Source organism: Choloepus didactylus, assembly GCF_015220235.1.
Source record: "Choloepus didactylus isolate mChoDid1 chromosome 11 unlocalized genomic scaffold, mChoDid1.pri SUPER_11_unloc4, whole genome shotgun sequence".
Taxonomy (NCBI): domain Eukaryota; kingdom Metazoa; phylum Chordata; class Mammalia; order Pilosa; family Megalonychidae; genus Choloepus; species Choloepus didactylus.
Window position 1 is genome coordinate 2521029 of NW_023637581.1, and position 10664 is coordinate 2531692.

Sequence of the window (10664 nt, forward strand, 5' to 3'; positions counted from 1 at the left end):
AAATTTGAATTTCAGAAAAACAGCAAATAATTCTTTACAGAAAGTAGATAATAAATATTGCATGGGACATACTTTTATGAAAAAATCATGTTCTTTTTAAAGTCAAATTTAACTGGGCATCCAGTATTCTTATTTGCTAAATCTGAAAAACCCTGTATTGAAGGGCTTATGGTACTTGGCAGTTGTCCTAGGAATGGCAAAAATAAGAAAACTGTCATGTGCATCTAGGCTGTACCCTTGATTTGGACTCTAGTTTTTAGTGATGAGTGTTAGATACTCAACACATTAAGCTACTACTACTGAGAAAGGCTTTATTATTGCTATGGATCTTTTACTCTAGTTTTTAACACTTAAATTTTAATTCATCTAGTATGAGTTAGGGATGTAAATTCCTTTCTAAATGGTATATTGTTGCTGCAATATGCTTATATATATTCACATCATACATACACACACACACACACACACACACACACACACACACACACACATATGTACTACAATTTCTAAATCCTGTGGTTAAATTTGGCCTCAAAGCATAGGAAAAAATTGGCAGGAATCATGCTTAACTACTTCCTCCTGCATGTTTCTTGGTGAGATGTCTTCAAGATGCCATGGTTTTATTTTTACCATGCCCTCCTCTTCCACAAACTTACAGTGGCAATGGTAAGCAATACAATCAAAGCAGAGACTCAACTTAGTGCCATAATAGATTTGCTGTTTAATGAATTCAATACTGGTAGCTCTATTGAGGATGAGTTAGAAAATAAAGAAACTATTAGAAGAAATATCTGCTAGGAGGATAACAAAGTAGTGCAAACAAATTGAAGAGACCCAGATTTAAGAACCACCAAATAGAAAGACAGGGAATATTCTGAAGCCCTAGCAAATGTCCTAATCTTCCATTACTTAGGTTACTCATTACGCTCATCCTTAGTCATTCAATCAATCAGTAAATCAGTCAATGAACCTTTTCTTCTGCCAGTATTAATTTAGCTCTCCTATTAGTTGGCCAACTTTCTTGACATCATAAATACAAAATGAACAGGGAATATATATGTGAAAAACCCTACTCCTTTTCTAGCAAATTCTAAATGTATTATGCAATTACCGTAACTACAATAATAGAATGAACACAATATAAAAAAAGTGTTTTTCACCAAAGGGAAAATGAGAGCCACCATCCCTGTTTTATGATGTGACTATTTGTGGCTCTGTTTGTTTTTCTCCAGGTTTCCGCTCTGGAAAATTTCATGCTGACCAGTACACTCAGAGGTGGTATCTCCATCATATGTTTCTACCATATTGAATGTGCTATCTTGCCCTTCCCTTCTTTGTCTCTGGGGCTTCCTTCCCTGGATCTGTCCTAGTAAATGGCAATGAAGAACAGAACTTCACCCTCAGGCTTTATCCTGCTGGGGCTTCTGGAGAACAACAGGGCAACAGGCATTGTCTTTACAGTTATCCTTGCTATTTTCTTGGTGGCTATAACTGCAAATTTGGTCATGATATTTTTGATTCAGGTGGACTCCTGCCTCCACGCCCCCATGTACTTCCTGCTCAGCCAGTTGTCCATCATGGACACCCTTTTCATCTGCACCACTGTCCCAAAGCTCCTGGTTGACATGGTGTCTAAGGAGAAGACCATTTCCTTTGTGGCCTGTGGCATCCAGATCTTCCTCTACTTGACCATGATTGGCTCAGAGTTCTTTCTTCTGGGCCTCATGGCATATGACCGCTATGTGGCTGTCTGTAACCCTCTTAGGTACCCAGTCTTGATGAACCGCAAGGTGTGTCTTCTGCTGGCTACCGGTGCCTGGTTTGGCGGCTCTCTCGATGGTTTTCTGCTCACCCCCATCACCATGAATGTTCCCTACTGTAGCTCCCGCAACATCAACCATTTTTTCTGTGAGATCCCTGCAGTTCTCAGACTTGCCTGTGCAGACACATCCTTGTATGAAACACTGATGTACATCTGCTGTGTTCTCATGTTGCTCATTCCCATTTCTATCATCTCAATATCCTACTCTCTCATCTTGTTCACTGTCCACCGCATGTGCTCTGCTGAAGGTCGGAAAAAGGCCTTTACCACATGTTCCTCTCACTTGACTGTAGTCAGCATTTTCTATGGAGCTGCCTTCTACACTTATGTTCTGCCCCAGTCTTTCCACACCCCTGAGCAGGACAAGGTCGTGTCAGCCTTCTATACCATCGTCACACCCATGCTGAATCCTCTCATCTACAGCCTCAGAAACAAGGATGTCATGGGGGCATATAAAAAGATATTAACAAGATGCTCATCTGCCCAGAAAGTGGCAACAAGTGATGCTTAGAGGTTTTCCATCCAAGTAATGGAGAGGTCTTCCATCACTGGTATTTTCCCAAAGAACCTCCCATGTATGTCCTGGTTCATCATAGAATATTTGATCAGCTATCAAAGAGTATTAATTGTTGGCAACTATAAAGGTTCAATCTGTATAGATTTTTGTTCCTGGGAGGGGGATGATATTTCCGTACCTATGCAGATACTTTTGCCTATCAAAATGTATTCATTAATAATAAATTAAAGGTTTCATCTCTTCTTGTTTCTTGTATTCTCTTAGGGGGCAGATATTGGAGTTCCCAGCAACTTTTACTCTAAACAAAAGAAACAAAAAACCTTCCAAAGCTACCAAATATTTGGTTCAAAAATCTCTGATCACTTTTGTAACAGTATAGTATAGCAATACCAGTCCTCATGTGGCAAGAAAAATATTAATCACACAAGTTTCAATCAAGTTTTTTGTTATTGTAATTGCACTAAACAGACTGTAAGCTCTATGATCATCTTTTCATCTCCTGTGCTGAGTACTGTCAAAATTTAAGAAATAATATATATTGGGTGAATTATATTAACTTGACTGTGAATGTATTAATGACCGAGGATTGCATATCTATTGAAAAAGAATAGACTATATAATATTTAGTATAAGAGAGAACCACAGAGCCAACTTCTATGTTCCTATAACAGCAGCCTACTAGGCTTGATGAAGCAAGAACCCATCATGGCAAAGAACTTTACATTTTCCAGCTCTGTGAGATCCCACTACAGAACTTGGAGGCACTTTGGGTTTTGTTCTGAATAAGATATGAAGCCATTGGAGGGTTTTCAGTAAAGGTTTGACATGATGAGATTTATGTTCTTTTAAACGTTACTTTAAAAAAGATTACTATGCCTATCATGTGGAGAATAAAGTAGATAGCAAGGGTGGTCACAGGAAACAATTCGGGAGGCTTCAAAGATAAAAGGAAAATGAAGACAGCTGGGAGAATGTGTGTAGTAGAGCCAGATTTTGTTTAATACCCAAAAGGATTTATCTCATTGATAGGCTGTATATTGTCAGAGAAGATGGAATGAAGAATAACTCAGTGGTTTATGCTCAAGTGACTACAAAAATGTAATTTCTAATTCTGGAGGTTTTGAATACTGCTAGCATGGCTGGTTTGAATGGGAGGAAACAAGAATTCATTTCCTGACCAGATAAATTTGAAATGTTATATATGTTATACATGCAAGTGATATATCAATAAGTCAATTAGAAGTCTTCAGAATAGAAAGAATACCTAAAGTTAGGACAAGTTGAGATCACTTAAGTAAGATAAATGTTTGGCACTGAGCCCTGAGGTAGTTGGGGTGAGGGTGAAAGCACATGAGACAAGTTGACTCTGATGAAGTAAGAAGAGGTGAAACCTCAGACACAAGTGAAGAATGTGTATAATGAAGGAGAGCATAATCATTTATGACAAATGCAGTTTATGGATGGATTAAAATGAGAACTGTGATTTGACCACTGAATTTGACAGCATGGAGAATATGTGTGACCCTAACAATTGCATTTTCATTGGGGATGGTGCCTGGAGATTATTCAAAAGGGAAAATGTAGGGAGAGGAAGTGAGAAATGTATAAATAAAGTTTTGAAGTGAATTTTTTTTTTTTTTTTGTAAAGGGGAGCAGAAGAATGAGACAATAGCTGGAAGGCATGTAACAAAGGTGTTATGTTTCAAATTGTTAAGTTTAAGTTTAAATTGGGGTCTGGGTGGAGGTCAGGCAAGATGGAGTCTGAGGCCATAATCCTTGAGAAATCACAGTTTGTTACACACAGGGTCCAGAGAGAAAGAGGTGTCATGAGAGGTTGGAGGGGATGCCATCAGCTCAGGTGTCTCAACCGGTAGGTGGGGAGCAGATAAGCAGACAAAGAGGGTCCATGGACTTCTGCCTTTTCTGTGGTCCAGGGATGGGGGTTAGCAGATTTCCCGTGGGAGTCAAGGATTGGTTAGTTTAAAACAAAGAACAGAAAAGAAAAATGACTGACAATCCAAGAGCAGTGGGCAAGTTTAGCTTATCATTTGGGAACAGCAGTGGGTTTTGAGTGAGTTGTGCAGGTGATGTGGGTTATGGGCAAAGATGCAGGTTTGGGCTCTGGGAGAGTTTATGCCCCAGGGTTGAACAGATGTTCATTAAACAGGACAAAGTTCAGCATGGAGGCAATTGGCTTAGCCAATGTAAGATGCTGAAGATGTACAAAAACAAAACATTGATAGTTATAACAGGTTTATTATTTTTTATTCTGAGATATTTCAGAAGTTAATATGTGTTCAAGGGAATGATCAATACAAAATAGAAATTGTCAATGGATGAGAAATGGAGCTTTCAGAAGAATACTCCGAGAGTGAAAAACAATGGAAACTGTAGAAATGGAGAGATCACCCATAATTGTTCTGCTTTTCAATTGATTGTTTTACATTTGGTTTTTTATTCATATTTAATTGGTTTTTAGTTATTTCAACCCCCACCTCCTAAATTCATAGCCAATTTAGAGTGCTGTTAAGAACTTTTCCTTGAATGCAAAACAACTGGAATTTGAATCTCGACTTTGCTCTTTCTGGGCTGAGTTACCTTGGGCTTCTTACCTAACTTCTCTGTGCCACTGTTTACTTTCTTGCTAAGAGGTAATCAGAAGTCAAGAAAAGGGTGGGACTTCTTAGAACAGAGATTTCCTGAGTATGTTACTGCCCATTTCTAAGTTAACCCTACCTTTGAACTCTGGGCCCTTAACATTCTTCTGTGGATTATCTAGGCACAGCTGTCACCAGGAATTTCTCTTGATACGTTAAAGAGCTTATACCTAGATACTATACTGATAGCCCATTGTGATTGTTTCTGAGCCTTTTAGATTTTTTCTCTTTATTACTTGGCTTGATGACCTTCTTTGGAAGGAGGATGATGGTAGATTGAATTATGTACCCCAAGGAAAAACTTTTTTCTTACTCTTAATACGTTCCTTTGTGTGTGAATCCACTCTAAATAGGACCTTTTGTAGAGGTTATTATTAGTTAAGGTGTGGCCCAATGGTATGTTGCTGGGCTTTAATCTTATTACCAGAGATTTTATAGAGAAAAAAGTCACAGAAAGAAGTTAGAAGTCAACAGAACCCAAAGGAGAAAGGAGAAGACATCACCATTTGATAGAAAAACCAAGAACCAAGGAACACAGGCAGCCAGCCTGAGAATACCACAGTCTTTGACTGATCACAGGTTTTGATAAACAAATTCAGATTGCATGGAGCCGGACTCCGATGGCAGCCACTGTTTCACCTCACCTTTGAAACCCAGCTCACCTGTGCCCTTAAACACAGCACAACACAGTCACCTTATTGCTGCCTCAATTTTGACTTCTATTAGCCTCAAAACCATGAACCAATAAATTCCCATTGTTTAAGTCAACCCATTTTTTTATTAACTTTATTTTTCAACTTATTTTATGTCATTTGTTTTAGTGGCTGGGAAACTAAGACAAATGTAAAATCTGTAAGGTGGTGAAAAGCCCTAAGTGATTATTTTCAGATTATTTCTAAACATCTGGTAGGATTTTTTATAGGCATGCCAAACCCTCATCCTTCTGCCACCTTGTGGCTATTTAATGATGTGACACTATCTTCAAACAACACTGAATATTCCTTGATGTATTCCTTAGATCACTGTGTTTTATTGAGGGTCCTGTGAAGTTCTTACAGTGACATCATTTTTCTTTTTGCCATTACATATTTTCTACATTGAGAAGGTGTTCCTTTGGTATCACCATTGTTATCAGAGGCCGTGTTGTGCTGTGTTTACTGGCACAGGAGAGCTGGGTTTCAAAGGTGAGTTGAAACAATGGCTGCCCTTAGAGTCAGGCTCCATGCAATCTGAATTTGTTATCAAAACCTGTGATCAGTAACTGACCATGCCCACTCCTTTTCTTGGGGAGAGGATTTTTATGTCACTTTCACCCATGAGCTAGCCAAGGTCTGGACCCCATGGTGGTCTGCCGTGAGAGTGGGGGACAGGCCCTGTAGCTGCTGCTCAGAGAGATCAATTTAATGTTCTTTACAGTAATTTATAAAACTCCTTGTCCTGCTCTTACCTGGGTGCTGTGCAGTATTCTTCTGGTCTCCAGAGTTTCAGACAATTCCTTCCTGTGTAAGTGTTGTCTGCTCAATGAATTGAATTCTGGAGCCCCTAACTCTGCCATTTTCCCACCATCCTTTGTGGTACAATTTTCAAGTTTGACCTTCTGGTTTGCAGTTGTTTCACCTCCAAGGGAAAGCTTTCTTTCCTCTCTTCCTTCTCTGGAAATCTTGATCTCTTCTCTGTGTATGTGTGTATGTGTGTGTTTGTGCAGCATTTTCTCACCAGCCCTATGATTTGTTTAAACTCTCTCCCTCATTCACTACCCCCTTTTCATTACACTTTTCAGTTCTGGGACCCTTCCTGTCTTACAGCTTTTCAGTTTTCCCTTTTTTTTTTTACTGCATATGTTTTCTTCTTCTGGTTTCTTCCTTGTTATGGTATCTATCCCACTCCAGGAAAGTATACAATATGGGGTTAATCCAGAAAGGTGAATTTTGCATGTATTTTGTGCAGCAAATGGAGATTAGGTATAATGTGTGCACCTCTTGACAACAGTTCTTCTACTATCTCTCTTTTTCCCTTGGGACACTTTTGTTTATGCCACTCCTCAACCACTTGTGTTCCACCCTGGGTCTCTGCAGACTTGGGTCCCAATGCTGGGATATGTGTGTAGTCCTAACTTACAGCTGTGAGTGGCTCTAAGGTCTGCATCCACTCAAGCTCTGCTGCCTCTGTGTGACTCCCAAGCTGCATGGGACCCAGTGAGGGAGAAGTCAATGGGATGCATTGATTTTGGTGTTTGTTTTTCTTTTTCTTCAATTCAGTATTTTTAGAGTCCTTGTGAAGTCTCTATAATACTTTAGAGATACAATCAATTGGCATTTGTCCTTTTATTAATAGATTCTGAAGGGAAACATTTTCATTGCCATATTGATGACATCACTTGAGAATACAAACTCCCTGTCACAATTCAATATTTTACTGGAAATTACAGGAAGAGAAATTGAGCAAGAAAAATAAATAAGACATCTGAACTGGAAGGAAAGGAGTAAAATTATCTTGATTCATATATGACATGATCTTATATGCAATAAATAATTAAATAACCCACAAAAATATCTCAGTCTCTAAACAATTTGAGTAAGTTTGAAGATACAAAGATCTATATACAAAATTCAGGGGCATATCTACACACTAGAAATGAACAATCAGAAAAGGATATTAAGGAAAGAATTCCATTTACATAGCATAAGAAGAATGCTTGGGAATAAACTTAACTATGATGATGACAGATTTGTACATTGATAAGTATAAAATATTGCTGAACAACATTCTGTTATAATGAATTAGAAAAATTAACAATGTTAAAATGGAAATACTATCCAAATAGATCTAAAGGGTCAATTCAATCCCTTTCAAAATCCCTAGGACATTTCTATAATTCATAAAGGTTTGCAAAGGATTCAGAATAAACAAAACAGAAGAGTCTCTTCAACAAATGGTGCTAGAAGAACTAGATATCCATATCCAAAATCATGAAAGAGGATGTCTTGCTTTCAGCTTAAACAAAAATTAACTCAAAGATCAAAGTCCTAAATATAACAGTCAGGACTATAAAACTCCTAGAAGATAAAAGGTGATTTCTTAAACTTTATACCCAAAGCATAAGCAATGAAAGAAAAAATAAGTAAATGGGTCCTTCTCAAAATTAGATACTTTTGTGCTTCCAAGGACTTTATGAAGAATGTGAAAGGCAGCCTATTAATGGGAGAGAATATTGGGAAACCACATATCCAATAAAGGTTTAATATCCAGAATACACAAAGAAATACTATAACTAAACAATAAAAAGGCATACAACCCATTAAAAATGGGTAAAGATTTAAATGGACATTTTTTTCAAACCAGAAAAACAAATGGCTAAAAAGCACATAAAAAGATGATCAACATCACTAGCTATTAGTAAATGCAAACTAAAACTACAATAAGATATGGTTTCACAACTTCTAGAATGGTCACTATTAAAAAAAAACATAACAAGTGCTGACAAGGATTTGATGAAATAGGAACAATTACACACTGTTGGGAATGTAGAATGGTGCACCCACTGTGAAAGACAGGCTGGCAGTTCCTCAGGAAGCTGACTATAGAATTGCCACATGATGTAGCAATCCCACTACTAGGTATAGACTCAGAAGAACTGAAAACAGGGACACAAGCACACATTTGCTCACCAATGTTAGTAGCGGCATTATTTACAATTGCCATAAGAGGGCAACAACCCAAGTTTCCACAAAGCAATGAAAGGATAAACAAAAATGTGATATATATATATGATGGAACATTATTCACTGTAAGAAGTAGTGAAGTCCTGATGCATCTGACAACATGGATGAAACTTGAGGACACTACATTGAGTGAAATAAGGCAGACACAAAAGGACAAATATTGTATGGCGTCACCAATATCAACTAAGTATAATGAGAAAATTAATGGAGTTACAGCAGGTAAACTCATGGCCCTCCCCCCTATAGAGGACATGACTCCAGGTGTGTAAATCTTCCCGGCAATGTGGGACATGATTCCCTGGGATGAGCCTGGCCCTGGCATCATGGGATTAAGAAAGCCTTCTTGGGCCAAAAGGGGGAAGAGACTTGAAACAAAATAGACTATCACTGGCTGAGAGATTTCAAATAGAGTTGAGAGGCGATTCTGGAGGATATTCTTATGCACTATATAAATATCCCACTGTAGTTTTTAGTGTATTGGAATAGCTAGGAGGAAATATCTGAAACTGGTATACAGTAATACAATAGCCTTGACCTTGAAGATGATTGTATAACTATATAGCTCTTAAAGTGTGACTGTGTAATTGTGAAAATCTTGCAAATGACACTCCCTTTATCCAGTGTAGGGACAGATGAGTAAGAAAACAAAGACAAAAATAAATAAATAATAGGCAGAAAGGGGTCTTGGATGTTTGGGGTGTTCTTTCTTAATTTTTATTTTTATTTATTTTGAAAAAACAAAAATGTTTAAGACTTATTTAAGTGATGAATGCACAAATATATGATGATACTGTGAACCACTGACTGTAGATTTTGGATGATTATATGATATGTGAATATATCTCAATACAATTAGTGAAAAGGGGAAATAACCCCACCCCTTACAGCCATATTCCTGGCAGGCCAGGAATGCTTCTGCCCGGTGCTGCCACTGCAGCCCAGAGCTGACAAGCTGACCAAACAACCCAGTGTTATGGGAAGTATTTCCAGCAACACATGTACACACCCAATATCTGGAATGGATGATAGCCTTTTGCACACCCACAGCTAAATGTCCCAGAGCTAGGAAGGCAGAGATGTGCAAAAAGGGGGGAATTAACATGCCCCATACAGCCATCCTTTCAGCAGGCTGGGAATGCCCCTACACCAGCCCTGCAGCCCAGAACTTCCTCTGGAGGATGGCACTCACTTGTGATGTAGCACAGTCTGCCCTCAGCAGAGGGCATAGGAGGGCATGGGCTTAAAAGAGGGACCCACTCAGAAGTCCCAGGGAACATACGCCAATACCAAGGACTTGTGGTTCAGCGGCAGAGACAAACTGGTGAAACTGAACTGAAGGTTTAGACTCCTGCAACAGCTTTACATATCCAGGAACACCTGGGAGGTTTGATTACTAAAGTCACCCTCCCTCCCTAACCACTCAGACACATGCCCCACATTCAGGGTGGGCAGCACCAACAACACACCCAAACTTGGTGCACCAATTGGACCCCCACAAGATTCATATCCCCACTCACCACAAAGACAAAGTTGGGGAGACCTGGCTTGTGGGGAATAGGTGGCTTGCAGACACCACATGCTGTATAGTTAAAGTGTACGCCACCAAGCTTTTGATCTGAAAAATTAGAGATAAGTGTTTGAATAAGTCTATATATACTAAAAGAACCCTAACAAGTTAAGCAAATGCCAAGAGGCCAAAAACAACAGAAAATTTTAAAGCATATGAAGAAACTAGATGATATGGATAACCCAAACCCAAACACCCAAATCAAATGATCAGAGGAGACACAGGACTTCGAGCAATTAATCAAAGAACTAAAGACAAACAATGAGGCCATGGCCCAGGATATAAAGGACAGGAAGAAGAACCTAGAAGAGCATAAAGAAGAAATTTCAAGAGTAAATAAAAAATAGACTATCTTATGTAAATAAAAGAAACTGTCGAC

At 38.7% G+C, this 10664-nt stretch overlaps 1 protein-coding gene across 1 annotated transcript; it reads left to right on the forward strand.

The window, feature by feature from the left end:
* The first annotated feature begins 1373 nt into the window (after positions 1–1373).
* On the forward strand, positions 1374–2333 carry LOC119524708 (olfactory receptor 2T11). Its single transcript, XM_037823382.1, has one exon. It carries the CDS (start codon positions 1374–1376, stop codon positions 2331–2333), a length of 960 nt encoding a protein of 319 aa, XP_037679310.1.
* Positions 2334–10664: the final 8331 nt, after the last annotated feature.

Bases quoted from the DNA above. Each gene is read 5' to 3' on its own strand.
- LOC119524708 (XM_037823382.1), top strand. From the start codon at position 1,374: ATGGCAATGAAGAACAGAACTTCACCCTCAGGCTTTATCCTGCTGGGG.